The sequence below is a fragment of the Hemicordylus capensis genome, chromosome 4 (genome assembly GCF_027244095.1).
Source record: "Hemicordylus capensis ecotype Gifberg chromosome 4, rHemCap1.1.pri, whole genome shotgun sequence".
In the NCBI taxonomy this organism is placed as follows: Eukaryota; Metazoa; Chordata; class Lepidosauria; order Squamata; family Cordylidae; genus Hemicordylus; species Hemicordylus capensis.
This window is the reverse complement of record NC_069660.1, coordinates 33,882,513-33,905,878: the sequence shown is the minus strand read 5'-3', so window position 1 is coordinate 33,905,878 and position 23,366 is coordinate 33,882,513. Positions and strand designations below refer to the sequence as shown.

Below are 23,366 nucleotides of genomic sequence, written 5' to 3'. Positions count from 1 at the left end.
GCAATTCACACATGTACTTGTCCCCTTATCCCATGACTGCTAAATTTCCTCAGGAGTCTTTGATGAGGAACTTTGTCAAAAGCTTTTTGGAAGTCCAGGTATACTATGTCAACTGGATCACCTTGATCCACACACTCGTTGACACTCTCAAAGAAGTCCAAAAGGTTGGTGAGGCAAGATTTACCTTTGCGGAAGCCATGCTGGCTCACTCCCAGCAGGGCCTGTTCTTCTAGGTGCTTTACAATTTTATCCTCGAGGATGCTTTCCATCAATTTGCCTGGAACGGACGTTAGGCTAACCAGCCTGTAATTTCCTGGATCACCCCTAGATCCCTTTTTCAAAATTGGTGTTACATTTGCTACTCTGCAGTCCTCTGGTACAGAGCCCGATTTCAGGGATAAGTTAAATATTTTAGCAAGGAGGTCGGCAATTTCACATTTGAGTTCTTTGAGGACTCTTGGATGGATGCCATCCGGCCCTGGTAATTTGTTAGCTTTCATTTTTCCCAGACAGTATAGAACATCATCCCTTGTCACTTCTATCTGACTCAGCTCTCTAGCCTCCATGACTAAAAAGCCTGGTTCAGCAACAGGTATATGCTCAGTATCCTCTGCTGTGAAGACAGACGCAAAGAACTCATTCAGCTTCTCTGCAACCTCCATATCCTCCTTAATAATCCCTTTCACTCCCTCATTGTCTAATGGTCCAACCGCCTCCCTGGCAGGTTTCCTGCTTCTGATGTGCTTAAAGAAGTTTTTGTTATTCACCTTGATACTTTTGGCTCAATGTTCCTCAAACTCTCTTTTTGCCTCCCTTATTGTCACCTTGCATTTCTTTTGCCAGAGTTTGTGTTCCTTTCTGTTCTCTTCGTTTGTACAGGCCTTCCAATTTCGGAAGGAAGTCTTCTTCCCTTTTATGGCTTCCTTGATGGTACCTGTTAGCCATGCTGGCATCCTCTTGGACTTAGTGGTACCTTTCCTCCTTTTGGGTATATAATCTAACTGGGCTTCTAGTATTGTGGTTTTGAGTAAACTCCATGCACTCTGGAGCGAAGTTATTCTCCTGATTTTCCCTTCCAGCTTTCTTTTCACCATACTCCTCATTTTGGAGAAGTTTCCTCTTCTGAAATTCAAAATGTCCGTGTTAGATGTCCTTGGTTATTCTCTCCCCGCATGTATGCTGAATTTGATGGCACTGTGGTCACTGTTCCCTAAAGGGTCAATGACATTGACATCACGCACCATGTCCTGGGTTCCACTCAGGATTAAGTCCAAGGTCATCTTCTCTTGGGTTGGTTCCAAGACCAACTGTTCTAGGGCACAGTCATTCAGCGTATATAGAAATTTGACTTTACTATCATGACCTGACTGTGAATTTACCCAGTCTATGTGTGGGTAATTGAAGTCACCCATAATTACAGCCCTGCCTCTCCTTGACGCCTCCCTGATTTCCTCCAGCAGCTCCCAGTCACTGTTGGCATTTTGATCTGGAGGGCGATAGCACGTCCCCAATAGCACGTCCCCTTTCCGGCCTTGTATAGTCACCCGCATGTGGATTGGGCAATCAGGTGTGGATTAGGCCCCGCCCCCCAACTTCCTGCACCGTGTTGCAAATGTATGCTCCAACTCTCCTGAAGCTGAACTTTATAATTTACACTTTTGTTCTCACATCTATCTTCTGGTTCTTACTAGTTGTGCATGGTGTAATATTTGTTAAAGCATCCATCCATCCATATTTTTTAATTTGTGGCTTCTAATTCAGGATCACGGAAAAGAAACACCTGTTGTTCTTCCATGTTCTGAATTTGTTCACAAGTTGTTTGTATTTATAGATAGTGGCTCAATTCTCCATTACATTCCAGTCATCACTCCAGCACATGATTGTAGCCTGATTGTTACACCAATCAAATGCATTTTTTAAAAATTAAGCAAAATTGCCATAGAACAATAATTCTTAAATTGCACATTATAATCAGATAATTTAAAATGTAGCTTCACAATGCAATTCTATGCATGTTTCCTTAGAAGTAAGTTCCATGCTTCCCCCAAGGTGTTTCAATGGTGCCTTTTCCCAAGAAAGTGTGCATAAGATTACAGCTTGAGTTTGAAATATCAAAAAAAAAATTGTTGTTGTAATATTATTTAGTTGCAACAGAGATTACTTGCTTTCAGATGGAGAGCTTTTTTGTGCTTGCTTCTGTGAGTTTCTGCATTGTGCTGCAGGTGGAGTAGAAATGGAGCTTGCACATCCAGCAGTGCTTGCACATTGTTTTCTGTCCACATTACGGGGATGGTTCATTATATGTACCTTCCACTGTCCCCACTTCCCCATAGAGTCTGGTCTGGTTTATCAAACTTCTCAGGAATATACTGTATTCTCCAGTATTTGATAAGTCTCTATCTCCCATGGAGCTTGGAATGGGGCAGGGTGGTGTATAAACACAACTGTGCTGGTTAGAACTCTTACTTAAAAAAAAAAAAAAGTGGCTTTAAATGTTTCCTGTGTATCTGGGCATTGTTGCTACTGTAACCATCCACTTCCTGAAATCATTTTCTCCCCTTGGAACTTTAAACCTTCTCCTTTAATGACTTGACTGCAATCCTCGGTGCACTTTCCTGGGTGTGAGCCCCAGAGAAACTGCAGTATGGTCCATCTACACATTTCCTCATTGTGTAAGTTGGTCTGCTAGGGTCTTCATGTCAGAATATCTGAGGAATGAAAATAAATGAGATTTTTATGGGTATCATACAAATCACACACAAGATACCGACTATGTCATGTGCATGCCCCTTTAAATCTCCCATATAATCCAGTGTTCATGTTGGAATAAACCACTATCTGGAAGCATGCATTGTGGCTACAATTCACAGATCTTCCCATGTCCTTGAGCATATCACTTATCTAGCAGTCTGATCCATGATTCAGTTAAGCTAGTTTTAGAACTCCTTTGAAGTTAGTTGAAGAATAGCTGAAGCCTATGTGCTTATTCAGAAGTAAGTCCAATTGACTTCAGTGTGTAATGTGGAGAAATAAGCCTCAGAGGGTGGGGTTTGGATTCAGTACTGCACCCTGTTTGCTCTGTGGATGAGACTCCCCAGCCCCTGTTTTTATGGGTGATTGAAGCAAATATGTATTTAAAGATCAGGGTTTGCCACTATCTTATCTAATTTGGTCCTTGGCTTAATATTTGCAAGCCATGTAGCATCCATACACAGCCCAAGGCAACAGTAGGTACCACTTGGAAGGAAATGCCATTTCCTCTTGGTAGTGAGATAAATGATGGGGCCATTCACACAACCTACTGGGTGGGTAGAAGGCTTCCCAAACCTTGCCTTCTCCCTAGATGATCACTGTTTGCTCCCACACGATCAGCCCTGCAGTATCCAGTGAAGTATCCTGAAAGTACCTTGAGGCCTAAAGAGGTAGTTCTTTTCCCTCAGAAAGGGCCTCAGGCAAGAGGATAACAGAAGGGTCTGGTAGCAGCTGTTGGCTGTTTCTATTTTAAGTCTGCAGTGAAGGAGAAGAGAGACAAAACACTTTCCACCAAAGAAATACCAACCATGCAGAAGCCTTGTTTAGGCCCACATATAGCTCTGGGACTGAAAACTAGGCCGTAGCCAGTTCTGTCCATCAGCAAGGGTAATTCAGGACAGCTATATGTGTACTCCAATTTCTACAGTGCTTGTGTCTAGCCTTCATATGAAAATGACCCCCTTTGCTATCAAAGGATGATATTTTATTTTGAATCCAGGCCTACAAGTTCCCCCTACAAATCCTATGTGGAGAATCCTTCAATGTAAGCAGTGGTTAATTTCTGGAATAGGTCCCTTCCTGCCTTGACTAGTCACAGACATAGAGGCTATTCACATGAGTGGGCAAAACTAGGCTAAGGGAGCCCAGTCCAGGTTTGCAAGCTTGTGTGAACCACCAGGATCACACCTGATCCTGGTGGCTACACAACAGCAAACCCACCCAAGTAGCCACCTGCTAAAATGAGATTAAGGGAGCGAACGCGCCCTTAACTTGCATTTTTTAAAAAATCGTGTGTCGGCTGCCACACTCGGGATCCCAGTAATGTGTTGTGCACTTGCGCGGTGCTTTATTGGAACTCCTGGGGGTGGGGTGATGGAGCTGCTGGGTGAGCCGCCATGTGTCTGGGCATGCAATCCACCTGCCTACGGAAGAACAGGAGATAGTCTGCGGTAGGCTAAACTCACTCTCCCCACAGATGACCCACGAGCTCTTGTCTCTGATTGTGAGAAGAGCTCAATAGGGTGACTGGTTATGGTTAAATGAGTGGTAACAGAAAGTCTTTCTTCACATACTCAGAGGCATTCGTCTTTGTTAGCTCAGTGCTAGAACAGCTGTGGTTCAATCCCCAGCATCTCTGCTGCTGCTACTACTATTTATATACTGCTTTTATTTACATAGAAAAGTAAATAAGATGGTCTTAGGGCTGGGTAAGACTCCTGCCTGACACCTTGGGAAACTGTTGTCGGTCGGGGTAGACAACACTGAGCTGAATGGACCAATGGTCTGGTTTCGTATATGGCAGCTTCTTGTGTTCAGAATTTCAGGTTTTAAGTTGGATGGTAAAATGGTAGGCATCACTTCAGACTGCAGGTGAGGTCCAGCATAGCCCTCTTCCTGCTCTTGTCTTCACTTGAAGGAAGTTCTTTATATACACTTTTTAAAAATTTCTCCAAGTAGAAAGAGAGAGGAGTATGCTAAACTTTGTCTCTGCTGTGGCAATTTTCTTCTTCCTGAGAGTTTGTTAGGCCATCCAAATATTGTACTCCCTCAGCTGAAGTGGTACAGTTCCTTTCACTGAAAACGTAGAACAGCCCTCACTCATGGTACTGAAAACAGCTTCTGGGACTAAGCTAGCTGTGTATAGGGCTATAGCTCGGGGCAGACCATCTGTTTTGCATGCAGAAGGTCCCAGGCTCAATACTTAGCATCTCCAGATAAGGCTGGGAGAGACTCCTGCCTGAAACCTTGAGTGGCAGTGTGCTGAACCTCGGAGAGATGCTGCCAGTTAGACAATATTGAGCAAGATGGACCAATGGCAGCGTTCTATGTCCCTCTGATGTATTAAAGTGGAAAATGATACACACACACACAAACACACACACTTACTTACATTTGGAAATGAGTCAAGTGATGCTAAACACATTTAGAAATGTAAAGCCATTACTCCTCCCATATGATTTATTTAGATGTGTTTTTTTGTAAGCATGAGTAGCAGTGATGCTCATTACGCTTTCCAACATGCAAAAGGCACAAGAAAGTGAAAAACGGTGATTTTCTGTGCAAAGTGTTTCTAAGAAAATACACAATGAGAAAGTAGTCAGAAAAAGCTCCCAAAGGAAGATGAAAACAGCTGAAACAAAATAAATAAATTCTTTGGAAATGGCTTGAAACTTATGAAAACAATCATGTCGTTAAGAGTCCAAAAAGGCTCCGTTGGTGAACGATGCTTGGCAAATTCATGAACAAAGCTTGAGGCAAATGTCTCAGTAGGACAGAATCCACCTGTGAAATCAAGGTTACAATCAGAAGAAACTGCTGGCTGTTCAGCTATAGATACAATTAAAAAATTAAAAAAATAGAAGTAGAAAGTGGATACGTTCTAAGCGCAGGTCAATAAAAATACTTGATTGAATGGAAATGAACAAAGAGAGAGAAAGGGAGACAAATTATTCATTTTCCACCTTAAGCCAGAACTTCACAAGCTACTGTGGTCTACACTGATTGTGTTCTTTCTAGTTTTGTTTAAATTACAAAAAGACTCTGTCTCATGACAACACCACAACAGCTCGTAGGAGAGAAAAGTCCCTGCTATTTGCACCTGTGAAAAAAATGTGCTATGTGGTCAACAAACATTGGGGAAAAATGGAAAGGTTCAGAAGAGAGCCCCACCTTTCAGTTTTGTGTTGCTGGGGTGGAATTGCCATCTTGCTTCTGATGGCGCTCGCCTGTGCTAGAGGGCAGTTTTGCTCCACAGTGGTTGTGTAAGCATTCTGCACATTCCCTGTTTACGATTTTGTCATACTTAAACCTAAAAAAAGGCATTTTACAAGTTGACTATTTTTGTTGATTCGCTTCCTTGCAGTAATAAGTTTCTACTTCTAGACTATGGAATGTTACATTAACAGTATAGTTATTCATATTGGTTTCAAATTTCATTACAATTACAGAAGATTCATCATGGTTTCACACAGCACAGAGACACCAAACTATGCACCAGAACAGCCAGCATTAGATGTATTTTTTCTTTAGATACCAATAAGCGAAATATCCCATCCCCCCTAGAGATCCCATGAGGAAGGAAGCGCCAAAAAAGGATGGAGGTTTCCGTTTGACCAGCCTGAAGGCGTTGGGTATGACAGCTGAGAGAAGGGTGGTGTGTATGTCTCCCAAAACTTTCCTAAAGGCAAAGCGTCTCTGTATCCTTTCAAAGAAGTTCTGTAGGTTGGGCCTGCTGCCATCTTCCCAGTATTTCTTAGAGAGTCCTAGAAATTTGAGGCGGTGCAGGGTGGCTCCCAGCAAGATATCAGCCAAGGTGAATACGCACCCGCAAAGCCAGAGTTCACACTTCTGTCCTGGAAAGAAAAGCCACAGCAGAAATAATACAAATATATTCCATCTCACTTGGAAATGTGCGAACAGATTCAAAGCCCTGCATACCAAGTAGATCATCCATTTAGGTTGACTACATTTTATGTATTTGTTAACACACAAAAAATCTACTCCACCTTTCACATGAGGTGCCAAGGTGATGTTCAAAATAGGAACAAAAAATACAGTAATAAAAATACTGGCCAACATGATGGTCAGCAAGAGAACGGCTGTCTCTTTGCAACAAGCCTTCCGTGTTCCTGTATTACGGCGGCTTGTGCAGTCAAGCAGGTGTGGAGATGGAGGGGAAGTAATGTTCGCGTCTCTCCCCCCACTGCAAAAGACCTTTCCACTTGCATAAATATGTGCCTGAGGACTGCGTGATCCTCAGGCACATATTTATGCAAGTGGAAAGGTCATTTGCAACAAGGTGAGAGACCCGAACATCACTCTTCCTCTGCTCCTGCTTAGCTGCACAAGAAATATTCACTGCTTTGATGCTGAAGGCTCTTTGCAAATGTGCAGCCCTTCTCACACTAACTACTGCATATCATGACAGCCAAAAGCAATATAAAATACTGGGGGGGGGGGGACCGAGAGGTAAAAACAGTTTTAAAACCACTTTTTGTTAGCAAATAGTGGGGAATGCCTATTTAGATACATAGTGCTGAGGGAGTGGAAGAGGGGGCCAATTGAATTGTAGAAACTGGGCAGGCTCATGCAGGAGAAGATGGTCCTTCAGCCACTCTGGCCCCAAACTGTATAAGGCTTTCAAGGTCACCACCAGCACTGTGACATGTGCCTGGAAATGAACGGGTAACTCGTGCAGCTCACAAAGGATCAGTGTAATGTGGTCTGTAAGTCTTAACCTAGTTAAGACTCTCATAGCTGCATTCTGGACTAGCTAAAGTTTCCAGAGGGTCTTCAAAGGCAACCCCACACAGAGCACATTACAGTGATCCAGTTTAATGAGGGCACAAACCACATGGCCAGCTCTGACTGAGCTGGAAACGGATGCAGCTAGTACCCGCCAAAGTATCAACCAGAGCTTGGCAAAAGCCACCCCCTCCCCAGCCATGGCAAACACTTGAGCATCCAGGCTGTGCAACCCTCAGGGACATATTTTTAGGTGGCACAAAGGGCTTCCTGCAGAAGAGGAAGGTGGCATAAATTGCCACTTTCCTGGTGCAGTTAGATGGGAAGTTCTATTAGGCTGCTCTCTTGCTGCCATGCTACGAATGCCAGCCACTGGTTGGAGTGTGCTTTTCCAGTAAGAGACCTAGAGTACCTTGGCAGCAGCTCCCAGCATTTGTGGTTTATGTATTTTGTTAAGTCTGTACTTTTGAATATTTGTTTCATTTCAGATCTTGCAAAGGAAAAGAAGAAGCCAGCAAATCTGCAGTCTCTGTGGCAATCAACTCTTCAATCTCAGCCCCATTGATTAGTTCATGGGTGGGGGGGGGGCATGCAAATCTGCCATTAAAGCTTTAATTGCTTTAAGAGCCCCTGGTGGCGCAGTGGTAAAACTGCCGCCCTGTAACCAGAAGGTTACAAGTTCGATCCTGACCAGGGGCTCAAGGTTGACTCAGCCTTCCATCCTTCCGAGGTCGGTAAAATGAGTACTCAGAATGTTGGGGGCAATATGCTAAATCATTGTAAACCGCTTAGAGAGCTCCGGCTATAGAGCGGTATATAAATGTAAGTGCTATTTAATTGGCTAATCTTAATTCAATTTAGATGACTTTTAGTGGTGTGCCCGAACCGGTCCGGCGGCCATTCCAAAGAATGGCCGAACTGCCGGACCGGTTCGGACTGGGCTGGTTCGGGTCCGGGTGGGGGGTATATCTTTAAGGGCGGGGAGGGCTTGCTTAGCCCTCCCGCCTCCTTGCCCCCGCCAGCGCCCGTATTTAACATTATAGGGGCGCTGGAAACCAGCCGCCCCCCCCCGCCACCGCCACCGCCGCCGCCGCGAAATCACTCTTAAAAACATCCAGCCCTCCCTCCCTCCCAGCTAGCTGCCCGCCCGCCCCCCCACCCACCCACCCAGTCGCTCACCCGGTCGGTAGATACTAAGCGAGAGGAGCTCCGGCACAGAGCTCCTCTCGCTAGGAAGGCCTCCGGGAGAATGGTGGCTTGCGCGCGCGCGCGCATGCGCGCGCCGCAAACCACGCCGTTCTCCGGAGGCCCGGTCTACCCGCCGGGAAAGGGCCGGGTAGACCGGGCCTCCGATCGCTGGGTAGACCGGGCCTCCGATCGCCGGAGGCCTGGTCTACCCAGCGATCGGAGGCCCGGTCTACCCGGCCCTTTCCCGGCGGGTAGACCGGGCCTCCGGAGAATGGTGTGGTTTGCGGCGCGCGCATGCGCGCGCAAGCCACCATTCTCCCGAGGCCTTCCTAGCGAGAGGAGCTCTGTGCCGGAGCTCCTCTCACTTAGTATCTACCGACCGGGTGAGCGACTGGGTGGGTGGGTGGGGGGGCGGGCGGGCAGCTAGCTGGGAGGGAGGGAGGGCTGGATGTTTTTAAGAGTGATTTCGCGGCGGCGGCGGCGGGGGGGGCGGCTGGTTTCCAGCGCCCCTATAATGTTAAATACGGGCGCTGGCGGGGGCAAGGAGGCGGGAGGGCTAAGCAAGCCCTCCCCGCCCTAAAAACAAGGCCCCCCTTCGGTGCCGGTCCGGACTTCTCCGGACCGTGCACATCCCTAATGACTTTTAAACCATCTAAATTGTTACGTTTCTGTGTATGTTTTTGACTTGTTTTAGGTTATTGTTAACCGCCCAGAGATGAAAGTTTGGGGGGGGTGTACAAATTTGATAGATTAGATTAGATTAGATAAATAATCTGCCAACCAATCAAGAGTGCTTTGTTGTATCTTGAATGAAAAATAATCTTAACTGACATTAAGAAGCAAACACAACTATAGGACTTCCCTCCCCATCTGCTGCTCTCCTTCTTCCTCTCCTCATGTCAGAAGTTGAAGACAGACCTCTTGTGAATGATCAGCCTACAGCTGCAACATTTATAGCAGACTTTGGAGACTGGGGCATCATTCATTATCAAGAACAACACCCTGTCCAATAGGGGCTCTAGAATTATGGGCTGAAGGCCTTGCTAATTAAATGGGGAAAGGGGATGCTATGAAAAACAGGCTCTCCACACCCCCACCGCACACACCACACACCCCAATTGGTTCTCCAAACTAATCTTCTGTTCCCTGTCAAACCTGCAGTCAGGCAGCAGAGCCTGCTGGATGAGTCACGTGATGACTCAGGCTGTTTCAGCAATCTTTGGAGTATCTCCAAGCAAGCCCCAAGCTGCCAACCGCCTCCATGCTGCTGGTGATTTTGCTGGGTCTCTTTTCTCTCAGCCGAAGCTTTGCAGGTACAATCCTGGCTGCCTGTTGGCTGCTGGTCGGTTCCTTCTCCTTCCCCTTTCCCTGCCCTGCAAAGGCAAACCTTAGAGCTGCCTCTTGGGCTGAGAGAAAAGGACCCAGAGAGCCTGCACAGTGGAGCTAGCCATGTGGGAAGGCCTGGCCTGGCTCTGCTCCAAGGAGTGCTAATGCAGCCTGAGATCATGTGATTTTATCAGCCGGAGTCATCATGTGACTCAAGGCCAAATTAGATAATACTTTTTTCCATGATTGGGGCCTGGGTCTTAAAAAAAAAAAAAAAAGTAAATGGCAGCCATGCAGTCCTTGATCTGGACTGGGATCACTGCAGGGACTTTAAGTCTCTGCCCCACTGCATATTGCCCCCCTCTCATCACAGCTATTTACCCCAGGAGGGATGCTGATCTCTGACCAAGCTATCCCCACAACCAGAGGCAAGCCTCCCATGAGGCAAGGTGAGGCAGTTGCCTCAAGCGACAAATGACTGGGCTGCCAGCAGGGTGGCAAAATGCTACCTGCCACCCTAATTCAGCTGCATCCCTCTGCTGCCCGCTATCTGAGCAGCTGCTTTTCAACAAGGCATCCCCAAATAGCAAAAGACAGGAGCTTATGCACAAGCCCTGCTGTAGCCATGTACAGTGGGGCAAAGGGGGGAGGAAGTTCCACCCCTGCTGTGTCAATCACCTACGTGCCCCGCCACTCACAGTTTTGACAGGGTTGGTTTGAGGAGGGGAAAGCCCTTCACATGATGGCTGGCACATCGGTGACTGCAAGGGTGGATTGCAATCCCTCCCTTTCCTTGTCCATGCACTTTCCCTCTCCAAGCAACCACTGATATGTCTGACTTGCTAAGAGTGCCTATTCACTCTCCTCCCTGGAGGGGAGAGGTGGGTGCTCCCCTACCACCATTGACCTCCCCCTGAGTCTCCCAGGCTGGCTTTTGCCTGGGCCGTCCCTTTTTGGGGCCCAGTTTGGCCCGTCTCAGGCTTCTGCATGTGCGTGGAGACCATTTTTGAACGCAAAATGGAGCCACCAAGCCAAAAAATGGAGCCATCATGTGTAGCCATCACACAAATGGCCCGTGCGCATGTGCGGAGGTCACAAAATGGCCTCCATGCATGCCCAGAGGCCTGAGACAGGCTGAACTGGGCCCGGCCAGGCAAAAGCCAACCCAGGAGACTTGTGGGGAGGCCAGAAGGCGTAGGGGGAGCTGCCACTTCCATTGACACTTAGAGAAGTCCCCAGCCACCCTTGAAATGGGCCCGAATCGGCCTGGGGGGGTTGGCTCTACCTCAGACCAGACCAGAGCCTTTGAACCAAACCAGTTTGAGTTCTAACTGGCTGGATTCTAACCGGCACATACTTTTATTTTGTGCATGAGCGGTGGTATCTAAAAATAGCCTTTGAGGCCATCTCACACACCCCTTCTCTCTCTCTCTCTCTCTCTCTCTCTCTCTCTCTCTCTCTCTCTCTCTCTCTCTCTCTCCTCTACTGTGCAGCACGCTGCACTCATAATTGCTGGTTGCTTCTCACTGTGATATCTGTCACCTTGGTACTATTGTGCAAAGTCACCCAAGCCTGCTAGGAATTTTTTTGAAGCATATTGCTGTATGTTAAGAGAAGTGACTTGAGCTGCAAACCTCTGATGGCTTCCAAACCCATTCAGAAAGACCCACTGCAGGCCGTCCCTTGACACGTGCCATTTTTAGACACATAATAATTATGTAGAAAAGGACTGATCTCCAATAGCCACTAGCCCTATTCAAACATTATATTCAAACCTTGTACAATCTTTGAGGAGTGTACACAAGTACAGTTTTGTAGGCATGTAGTTATTTACCAGTTATGTTGCATGCAGTTCCTTCAAGTTCTTCTGCACCAAAGGCACAGAGGCAGGAAGAAGAAGGCAAAGGGTCCAGGGGACCATCTTCACTTCTTTTCACTCCAGCCTTGCGATGCTCCGATCATGGGGACAGAGGGATCAGCATCTGGTCACCCATGGTCCAGATCTGTCCCATTTAGCCCCACCCCAGAGCTGTGATTCTGAAGGCAGGATAGGTGTATAAAAGACATAGTGACTGCAAGCATGGCATGGGACTGGTCACAGCCAACTTGAGCATATAGCTGTTGGAGATGAACTTCCAGTGCATCGACCTTTTGCACCAACTGTCCTAATGACCACTAGGGGCATTGGGAGTAGAGACAGTGAGTCAGGGTCTTCCTATCTGTCCCTACTCTATGACCCCTGAACTGACTCTGCAGCACTTTCTGGGCTGAGTCACAATCCTTCCTTTCCTCATAGAGAGCAGATGGAAACACCTCTCTCTCTCTCCTTACCTATCCATTATGTAGTCCTTTAGATTAGATATACATCTTTCCTATCTAAGTTTATTTAACCAATAAATATTTAGTGTTTAGTCATACAAGGATCTCCATGTGTTTTTCTCTAAATAGCTGCAATATCCAAACCATCCTCTGCTACCTACTCTATAACTGGAGTGTGTGCTCATTCCTTAGTGCTCTGCTGTTTTACCTGTCGTGGGTAAAAATCAACAACCTCTAACAATAGCAAACAGAGGCGCACTAACCCACGGACCTTGGGGACCCGGTCTGGTCCTCCAAGGTCTGGGGGGGGGGCCTCCAAATGGCTGGGGGGGGCTAGGAAGCCACCCCACGCCTGCCCCACCAAACCCCCACCTTTAAAAAAAACTTCTTACCACAGCCGAGAGGTGGTTGTGGTGGTGGTGGGGGGAGTGGAACAGTCCTTTTCCCTTCTAACCCCTCCCCCGGTGACGGAAAGACCAGAGGGATGCTGGTTGCGTCCCTTTGGGCCAATATCTTTAACAAAGTGCGAGGAGCGTCTGCACAGTTTAGAGATTGTTGGGTCCGGGAGGTCTGGGCACCCAAATTATCTTGGTGCACCCCTGGTAGCAAAGGATCCTTAGCCCATCACCTGCTACCCCACCCTCAGAGTGACTCCAGTAAAAACTAGTTACTGGTGGGGTACTAATATTCAGGGTTCTTGTACACATCAAGTTTTACAGGTGGTCAGTGGTCCAAATTCCACCCGCAATCAAACATGGGGCCAATCTCTGCACTTTATTAGTCTTGTTTTACATTGTATCTGTTTTATTAATGTTGTGAGCTGCCCCGAGCAGTACTGTACTGGTGGGGCAAGGTATAATTATTTTTAATAAGAAATAAACTGCTCCTAATCCGCATGTACTGGTGGAATGAGCACAAAAGGCAGGGTTACCATTGTGCCAAAACAGCAGTAATAACTGTAAACCCCTGCATCAGGAGTGCCTGTTTAAATGGATTTCCTGTTTCACTTCTTGTCTCCCTTCTATGGTCACTGTTGGATGTGTGCAAGTATCCTAACATCATGATTCAATAAGAATAACATGTTTTAGTGTAAACTCTGTGTAAATAAACATTCACAAGTTATAAATAGCACTAAACACCTGGTTGTGTGGACCAATAGATAGGTGGCCACTGGGTTGGGTAGGAATAGTATCTAGAAGATAGTAGTGGTAGGATGGAGTGGGCTTCTCCAAAAGGGGGCATCGTCTTTGGAAACTGCCTTACAACACCAGCCTATACATGTTTACTTGGAAATATATCCCATGGTGTACCAGTGTTCCCTCTAACAGGGATTCCCAGATGTTGTGGACTACAACTCCCAGAATCCCCAAGCAAAAGCCATTGAGTCTGGGGATTCTGGGAGTTGTAGTCCACAATGTCTAGGAATCCCTGTTAGAGAGAACACCGTGGTGTACCTAGTAAAGCTTACTTCCAAGTAAGCAAGCCTAGGATTGCAGCCTAAAGCAAAAGGAAGAGGAAGAGACTTGACAGTTTGGAGCTGGCAAGCATTCCAGGTGCCCCACTGACTGAGCAGGGACAGAATCTCTATTCTGTCTGCTATCCTTGGTTAAAACTGTGGGTCCCTTGATGGGAAGAAAAGATCCACAAATAGCAAATAATTCCTTTCATTAATATCTATATACTTATTTCTCCTAGGCGTACCCGTCGCTAATCCCATGTGTGGCAGCTCTCACGAGAGTTCGCAAGCAGCTGCCGATTAGCAACGGGACGGGGAGAAAATAGGGATGCCAGCCGGCAGTGGGCAGTGGGCTGGAAGGAGTAGGTGGCAGCGGGCTAGCCCAGCCACCAGGGATGGGTGGGAGGGAGGAGGTGGCAGGCTGGCTTGCCAGCCCGCCAGCCAGAAACCATATGTGGGCAAAGTGGGCTGCTCCTGCCAGTGGCCGGCCAGCCAGTAGGAGCAGGCCCAGCCACTGGAAGCAGCAGGCGGGCCAGCCAGGCCACTGGGAATTGGCGGGCAGATGGGAGGAGATAGCGGGAAAGCGGCCAGCCCACCAGCCAGAAACCACGGATGGGGCAGGGGGGAGAGAAGTGGGCATGGGGGCGGGGAAAAGCAGGCTGGCGGAGGTGCAGATGCTCTGCGCCCGGCCTAGCTAGTTGTTAATTAATGTTAATTTAACAGTGTGCTGGAAACTGACCTCGGCCCACCACACACCAAGTCATGGTTGGTTCCAGCATACCAGGGTATTTGAGTTGTGCACCCCTGCCTTAGACCTTTCACTGTACCGATGGTACAGGAAGTTGTTCTTGGAACAGGCATCCTCTTGGCCCTGAATCCTCAATTTTTTTCTTGGGTATTCTATGATATCCCCACCAAAGCAGGATAGGACCATGCAGAGAGGAGCTACTGATGAGCAACAGGCGTAGAAAATGTACAAGTACATTAGGACAAGTACATTAGACTCTTCTGTGCTGCACTCAAAAGGAGGAGGTGGTTTATAAAGCACACCGAATGAAGACTGTGGAGCTCCAAAATATGCAATGCTTGCCCCTCAGCAGTCACCCAAAGCTGGCCTAATTTTCATATCAGCACGATACATACCTTGATATTCAATTTTTCTTTTCTCCAGCTCAGCCTCAATCTGGTCTAGCGCCATTCCCAGCTCACCCAGGATTTTCTTCAAGTAGTTCACATTATCGTGTTCCAGGATCTTGGCCTAAATACAAACAAGAACAAGCTTTATACCAAATTAGTCAAATGAGGAGCACGTGTGCTCCCGCAGAGAGACAAATCATCAGCAAGGAATTAAGAAGCAAGGGAAGCAAAGACAACATCCAGTGAACTCCCTGATTGAGTGATCACTTGCACTTATCTGGACTGAGGAAGATTTTGAAATGTAGTTTGAGTGCTACGTGTATAATTTCTCAGTATTTTGGGACTCAGCTTAGGGATGTGCCGAACCGCTGTTCGAAGCGTGGTTCGAGCACTTTGAGAGAAATACAAAAGGGGACTTTAAGAAAAAGGAGAGCAGGTACTTACTTGCTCTCTACCACCCTTTCCAGCTTCCTGCTGGGGTGGCATAGGACCCCCCAAGCCCCCCATGTTGTCAGCACGAACATAGCATCTACGCATGCTCGGGCACCATTTGTGTGGTCAGCAACACCATGCTGACCACGCAAATGGCACCTGCACGGATGCCATGTGCATGCTGATGGCATATGGGGCTTTGGGGGTCCTGTGCCACCCCAGCAGGAAGCTGGAAAGAAAGTCCCCCCATGTATTTCAAAGTGCTTGAACTGTGCTTTGAACTGCACTTCAGGCACATCCCTAACTCAGCTATATTTGTTTTCCAGTTATCGTTCATTGTCTTCTTTTTCATCAGCATCTTTGTTTTGCTTGTCTGTTTAATATACATTTCTTTTATGAAGCTATACCTCATATTACATTGCATTTAAATTTTATAATATTGGTACTCATTGTTTCTTGCTTTTGTATCACATTTTTATTTGGGTACTACCCCGCTTTTGCATTCTAAGGGAAAAAATTGTATCAATTTTTGAATTTATTTAAAATTTAATTGTATAAATAAATTAAATTGTTGTTCCACACAAGGAATTTGATTAAATGGGGATCTGGGATAACGAAGATTAAGACGAACAGAAAGCCTCTGTACGCAATAGGGCTATCCTAAGGACTATGGTTAATGTTTCGATTTCGGGAGTTCAGCAATTAGAAGGTTCTGTGAACTCCATGGCTGCAAAATGGCTGGGCTGCACAGCAAAGCCAGGCAGCAGTAACAGGTGTAGTCCCAAAATGATGGAGGGAGAGTTTATTCAACTGTCCCTGACTGCAGCAGGTTTTGCACAGGTGAGAGGAGCATAGCTAATTAAGAGTATTTAGAGACATGACATTAAAGTTCAAAGTAAAGAGATTTATTTATGAAATACATGCTTGATAGAGAGCCTACACCCCTGGCTGCGGCTAGCTACATAAGATACAGGAGAAGAAGGGAGAGGATGAAAGTCTGTCTCTCAGGTGAGAGAATGAAAACTGACAAAGGGGAACTAGAACAGAAACAGAGTGGACAGAGAGGGCCTCCTTGCTTCCTATCTTTGTTCTCTAATGCCCCTAGTGGTCAGTAGGGATGCCGGGGCAAAGAGGCAATGCCTTCCACAACTTGCATCTTCCAACAGGATAGTGGCAGCAGATGGCAACTGTTCCATCTGATTAGTGAAACCCTAGTCTGCTATAAATCATCTCAGCTCAAGCACAATTAGTTATCAGCTGAAGGCCATCCTCTCTGATACGAATATCCGTCCAAATCCTCAGTGGCATTGGGGGCCTGGTAAAAGCACACTGTGTGATGCTCAGTACATTCTCACATTTCCTCTCCCACCATAAGGATATCCCCTTGCGCTGGCATGAAGGTCTCACCATGAGTTTCTTCTGTTTGGAAAGATATGGCTCTGTTAGCTGCGGCTCCTCTTCATGGTCTAGTTTCATCAGGTCTGAGCTGGCGTTCACTAAATGTCCTGCAAGAGATGGAAAGAGAATGGCTTGTATGGTTGCAAGATTTGTGACGTACTAGGATCATTCACACAAGCACCAACTGGGTAGGAGAAGCATCCTACCCAGTTTGGGGAGCTGTGCCTGCTCCCATTTACTGATCGTCTGTGAAGGGAAAACAAGGTGTGAGGGGGAAGTGATCATTGGTCTGCTAATGGCAGCTTGATAGGATGGCTTTCCCTCCTACCTAATTAAAGAGCTGGGTCCAGGTGCTGGGTAGGGCGGAGCCCTCCTACCAGCTGCCACTTAGCAGATGATCACTTCCCCTCCCACCTTGTTTTTTTACTCAAACACGATCGGTACACGGGAGTGTACACAGCTCCTGAACTTGGGTAGGATATGTCTCCTACCCAAGTACCCATTGGCATCCAGAGGGGGAGCAATAATTTCCCCCTTTGGATTGAGTTTTTCCCCAGTTTCCCACTTTGGATTGAGCCAGTTCCCAATGAATTTAATGGGGAATACTCTCAGGGAGGGGGGTATTGGATTGCTGGCTTTGCTCCCACCCCCTGCCCCACTGGAATAAATCCTTCGGACTCCCATGCAAGTACCAATCTTGTGAACTGCCCTATTTCCTTTCTGGCTCAGCAGACTTTTAACAGGGTTGATATTTCATCCAAAAATATCTCACCCTCTTCTAGAAAACTGTCAAACGTACTTGAATTAAATAAACCAGGAAAGGAACTGCCATAGGGCAAGCTGAGATTCAGAGGGGAGGAGCTCCATTTAAAGTCCAGAGCTTCACTATCAATCTACATATTTGTCTGACCTTTGGGAGGAGGGTCACAGCCTGTCGGGGCTATCCCTAGGCTAGATAGCATCCTGGGTGAAGAGAACCTTTGGTGCTCACCACCCATAGTCAATGCTGTCTATCTGCGCAGCTTGTGCAAGCTCAGCTCAGCACCTCTTTCAGCACCCTGGGTGACCGCTTGACAAGGCCGGTCCTTTGGCCTGGTAGTAAGGCACATATATTGCATGGAGAAGTTTCCGGGTTCAGCTCCTAAATCAGTGAAAGTCTCCATCTGTGGTACTGGAGAACCACTACTAAGCTTAGGTACATGTAATGGAAACAACAACCATCTTTTCTCCTGGATTTCATTTCTCATCCCCTGTTGTAACTGTCGGAAGTTAAGGACTTTGAGCTGTCTCTTGTCTCAGACAGTGGAGGACAGACTAGTGAGTCAGAGGGCTAGAGGGTCAAGACATTGGTCATCCCTTCTCTACTGCTCTGACACTATCCCTTTGGAATGTAGATTGCTACTCTTAGGGACTAACTTCCTTCTTCTCTTCTCTTCCTGTTCCCTCTACCTTGCAACATGCAAGCAAGCTCCTCTCCCTGTACCCTGTGTGCAGAGAAGATGCAGAATCCATCTGCATCCAGCTAGCTAGCTAGATTAGAGATCCTAACTCCCCACTTTCCTATCTAGAATGGAGTTCTCTAATAAATGCCTTATATATTGATCTGAAACTATGAACTGGCTCCAAGTTACTTTACTCTCAGCATACACGCATGCCTAAGTAAATTCCGCTGTGTTGTGCCTCTGTGACTCTGCTATAATGAAAAGGGATTCTCTTACCAAAGAGAATTCCCAACAGTAACACGCACCATGTCCCACAGCCTGGTCTAAGGCCACATGATACAGCCACCTTGCTGAAGCTAAGCAAGTCTTGGTGCAGTCAGTGCCTGGATGGGAGGCCCATGTTTGCCACCTCTGGGGCTGAGGCTGAGGCTGTAGCTCATCAGTAGAGCATCTCCTTTGTACGCAGAAGGTCCCAGGTTCAATCTCTGGCATCTCTTGTCTGAAACCTTGGAGGAGCTGCTGCCAATCACTGTAGACAATACTGAGCTTGATGGACCAATGGTATGATTTGGTATAAGGCAGTTTCCTCTGTTCCTTCCTTGTGTCAACACCTTGATTATAAGGCCTCAGGGCAGGGACCCATCCTCTCATCCTTTGTAACGTGCCATGAATATGAATGATGCTATGTAAATGTACTGCTAGTATTACTCCAAGTTGCTGACATGATGCACAGGGCCATCATCGCCATTGATACTTGCGGCACCACTGCTGTGGACCCAGAAGCCACAGCGCCACTGAAGAGGGCTGCTACTTGCACTGGCAGCATTACCATATACTTTCTCATTTTCAACAAGGGGAAAAAATGAACACTGCTAGCATAACCACTCGTTCTCTACAATGGCAATGGCTTAAGAATGGCAACTTGGAGAAAGAAACAGAGGGTTTAATACTGGCTGCACAAGAACAGGCACTAAGAACAAATGCAATAAGAGCAAAAGTAGAAAAGTCAACAACAAACAGCAAGTGCCGCCTTTGTAAAGAAGCAGATGAAACCGTGGACCACCTAATCAGCTGTTGTAAAAAGATCGCACAGACTGACTACAAACAAAGGCATGACAAGCAGGGATGATACACTGGAACATATCCAAGGAGCCCAGAGCGGTGTACTACATACTTAAGTTTCTCTTTCACAACAACCCTGTGAAGTAGGCTAGGCTGAGAGAGAAGTGACTGGCCCAGAGTCACACAGCTAGTATGAATGGGAATTTGAACTCGGGTCTCCCCGGTCCTAGTCCAGCACTCTAACCACTACATCACAGTTTGATATAAACATCAAAACAAACCAATAAATAAAATAAAGAGCTGCTGGGATGGGGGAAGGCCCAATTAAGCAGATTAGCACCTGCTTCTTGCCTAGTGGCACACCTTATATACAAGAACTGTAGTAAGAATGTCTAAAATAAAAATAATTGAACAAATAATCCCTGCTTCCAAGCTCTCTCCCCCACTCCCTTCATAGACTGGATTGGGAGAAACTCTGCTGTAGGCCTGTGTTCAACGCCTTGCCAGAGAGCTGCTTATAACCCTAATAAACCTGTTACATTACCACCACCTGTATGGAGCCTGTATGAACAATCAAGGTCAAACAGGCAAGTCAGTGATGCCATCAGTGTGACCCGCTTTAGATCAGGCTGTGACCCACTTGGAATCTCACCCCACTAGGCCAAGACCATTGCTCTAAACCAGGGCTGCATAGCTTCCTCTCTCCAGCTGTTGTTGGACTACAACTCCCATCATCCTCAGCGGCCATTTATCAGGGATGATGGGAGTTGCAGTCCAACAGCAGCTGGAGAGTCCAAGTTGTGCAGCCTTGCTCTAAACATTCAAACTAGATGAGGAAATGGGGAAGGAAGATCATCTCCACACCCCAGATGTTGAGGTCATTCACACAGTCAAAAACTGTGTTCTACCCAGGTTTGGGAGCTGTGTGCACTCCCAATTTTTGGTTGTGTGGAAGCAAAGTAGGAGGAAATCCTGGGTAACATTTCTTCCTGCTTTGGTTCCACACAGTCACTTCTACCCAGGTTTTCCTCCAAACTTGCTTATAAAACTGATAAAACTGAAATGAGTTCAGACAACAAAGGTGTAAATAGTCTGGAAAACAAGTCCTATGAAGAACAGTCAAAGGAACTGGATGTGTTTAGCCTGGAGAAAAGACTAAGGGGAGATATGATGGCTGTCTTCAAATATCTGAAGGGCTATCAGACAGAAGGATGGATTTGTTCTCTGTTGCTCCTAAGGATTAGACAAGGCTAGAACCAGAGAGCTTACATTTCAAGGAAGCAGATACAGGCTAGATGTTAGGAAGAACTTCAAGAGCCGTTCAACACAGTGCAAACATTTGCTGCGTGCAGCGGTGGACTCTCCTTTTTTGGAAAAGCTGGATGGCCATCTGCCAGGGATATTGTAGCAGATGCCTGCACTAAGCAAGGGGCTGGACGAGAAGACCTTCGAGATCCCTTCCAGGTCAAACGTTCTATGATTATTTGAGTGCTGGACTTAGTCTGATTAAGCAAGGCACTTCCTATGTTCTTAAAGAAGAATGTATACTTAACATAGATTAGTTACTTGTAACTGAAGATATCCTTCAAAACACTTTAGTGGACCATGAAGATTCTGCTTAAAAACCCCAAAAAGTTGACCATGCATGCACAACTGACACCAGCCCAACCCTGCATCAATCATATTAATGATGGGAGATGGAAAGGAATCTCTGTGATTCTCTCTCTCTCGCTGAAGTTCATACAGACTGCAGAAGGCATCTACAAACACACCCTCCATTCACCTCTTAAGGTTTCAAATTATTTTCTATTCTTCTTTCTTTTTGTGTCCTCGATAACGAGTGGAGCTCCCCTCAAGAGCACTATTTGAGAAACTTTTCCTGAATGCTTCCGACTGCATTTCCGGCTGGCTGCCTGGCTGCAACTTCTGAACCCACAACAGATCAATACCCTAAGCTGGGCTCAGCTCACTACCACCTTTCCTTCTGCCTTCTGCATACAAAATAAGACATTGCAGAGCTAATGTTTTATTAATGGCAAATTCTACCTTGCAAATTGTCACACCTGCTAGCTAAGCAAATGAATGCTCAGCCATGACTGCAATGGGTACTTCTGTATCATACCACATCCTTTCATAATTCAGAATTAGAATAGGAAGCAATGCAAAAGACTTCCCTTGTAGCTATAGGGCATGGGTAGCTCAGGGTGTTGCATCACCTTAAGCTAGGGGTGTGCATAAAACCAGTTGGCCTGGTTCGGTTCAAATCTGAATCGGACCAAGCAGTTCAGTTTTGAACCCCCTCAAACACCACCACCCCCGCCGCGGTTTGGTTTGGTTCAGGGGAGTGAAATTTTAAAAAATGTAAAATTAACTTACCCCCTCTAGGGGACGCTGCCATGGCCGCGGGAGGGTCTCCGGAGACCCCCTCCCTGCTGGCCTCCATTAGAGCCTGAAGACCACCCAAACTGCATGATTTGGGGCTGTAATGGAGGCCGGTGGGGGAGAGGGAGCTTCCAGAGACACACACACACACCCCAGCCATGGCAGCAACCCCAGAGGGGTTAAGTTAATTAAATAATAATAATAACTTAGAACCCCCAAACAGGTCAGGGGGGTTGGCTCAATATTGAGCCATCAAACCGAACCGGTTCTATTTCAGACTGGTTTGGACCTGAACCAGTTTGCACATCCCTATCTGAAGGAAGGCACAAAATGCTGCCTTGCCCCATGCCATGGTGAAGGCCAGCCCTCTTTCAAAACCAACCCTTGTGAGATTTGGAAGTGCATGAGGGCAGGGATGAGGGAAGGTTGCCAGCAACCTCCTCTTCCAAGGTTTGCGGAAAGACACTCCTTGCAAAGCTTGCAAGGGTCAGATCAGTCTCAAACCGCTGTTCCAATGGTGATGGCAGTGGGTCTCTTGTCTTGCCACCCTCCTTGTGCCCCAGTAGTCTGCCACTTGAGGTGACTGCCTCACCTTGCCTCATGAAAGGCACACCCTGACTACAGGACCAAACCTAAACTGGTTCTCTGGTTCTGCTGAATCTTTGCATCTCCAGTTAGGGTCAGAATTTTGTCCATTTTGTCCCTCCTCAGTCTCACATGGCAGTGCAACACCCTTGCTCCAATAATCTGCTGACTTGAACGTTCACGTTCAATGGTCCATAATACAATTAAGTCCCTCCAGATTTCCCATGAGGGGCCATCAGAATATGAGATAAAGGATTAGTAGAAATGGAGGCTGCATCAACCCTTTTTGCGATTTCCTCCCACCAAATGCTCACAGCATCTTACAACAATAGGAAGCTGCCTTATACCTAACTGGACCATTGGTCCATCTAGCTCATTTTTGTCTACTTTGACAGGTGGTGACTTCTCCAGAGGAGAGCTGGTCTTGTGGTAGCAAGCATGACATGTCCCCTTAGCTAAGCAGGGTCCACCCTGATTGCATTTGAATGGGAGACTTGATCTGTGAGCACTGTAAGATATTCTCCTTAGAGGATGAAGCCGCTCTGGGGAGAGCATTTAGGTTCCAAGTTCCTTCCCTGGCATCTCTAAGATAGGGCTGAGAGAGATTCCTGTCTGCAACCTTGGAGAAGCCACTGCCAGTCTGTGTAGACAATACGGAGATAGATGGACCTATGGTCTGACTCAGTATATGGCAGCTTCCTATGATCCTATGCTCCAAGGTTGCAGGCAGCCCTACCTGGAGGAGATGCTAGGGAGTGCACCTGGGACCTTCTGCATGCAAGTATGCAGTTGCTCTGCCACGGATCTATGGCTTAATCTCCTAAGGGGAATATTTTACAGTGCTCACACATAGACTCCCTTCCAAATGCAAACCAAGGTGGACCCTGCTTAGCAAAGGAGACAATCCATGCTTGCTACCACAAGACCAGCTCTCCTCCCCAGGGAGGAGACCCAAGATATTTTTCTGCCTGGAGTGAAGGACAACATCACACACACACACACACACACACACACACACACACGGACAAGTGCTCAGCATTCTCAGGCCATGTGGCAAAGGCAGCGGCACAAACATGCAAGCACTTTCAAACGATGTCACCAAGCCAGCCAGGGGTGGCAGGGGTGTTCCTAGCTCGAGTGAG

The 23,366-nt window shown here is 46.9% G+C and overlaps 1 protein-coding gene and 1 long non-coding RNA gene across 3 annotated transcripts in view; both read right to left on the bottom strand.

Annotated features, from left to right (window-relative positions):
• Positions 1-1,796: 1,796 nt before the first annotated feature.
• LOC128322763 (uncharacterized) lies at positions 1,797-4,229 on the bottom strand. The gene is made up of 2 exons (XR_008305951.1): positions 3,407-4,229; positions 1,797-2,708 (listed from the first exon to the last, which is right to left on the bottom strand). It is a non-coding gene; the product is annotated as an uncharacterized LOC128322763 (long non-coding RNA).
• Positions 4,230-5,193: 964 nt separating this feature from the next.
• Positions 5,194-23,366, bottom strand: part of GDAP1L1 (ganglioside induced differentiation associated protein 1 like 1) — a 77,760-nt gene continuing 59,587 nt past the window's right edge. For both annotated transcript variants that reach the window (XM_053244661.1, XM_053244662.1), the window contains 3 exons: positions 16,763-16,860; positions 14,930-15,044; positions 5,194-6,605 (listed from right to left, as the gene is read on the bottom strand). In XM_053244661.1, the coding sequence (XP_053100636.1) occupies positions 6,262-6,605; positions 14,930-15,044; positions 16,763-16,860 (557 nt within the window). In that variant the 3' untranslated portion in view covers positions 5,194-6,261. The remainder of the gene's footprint in view (positions 6,606-14,929; positions 15,045-16,762; positions 16,861-23,366) is intronic.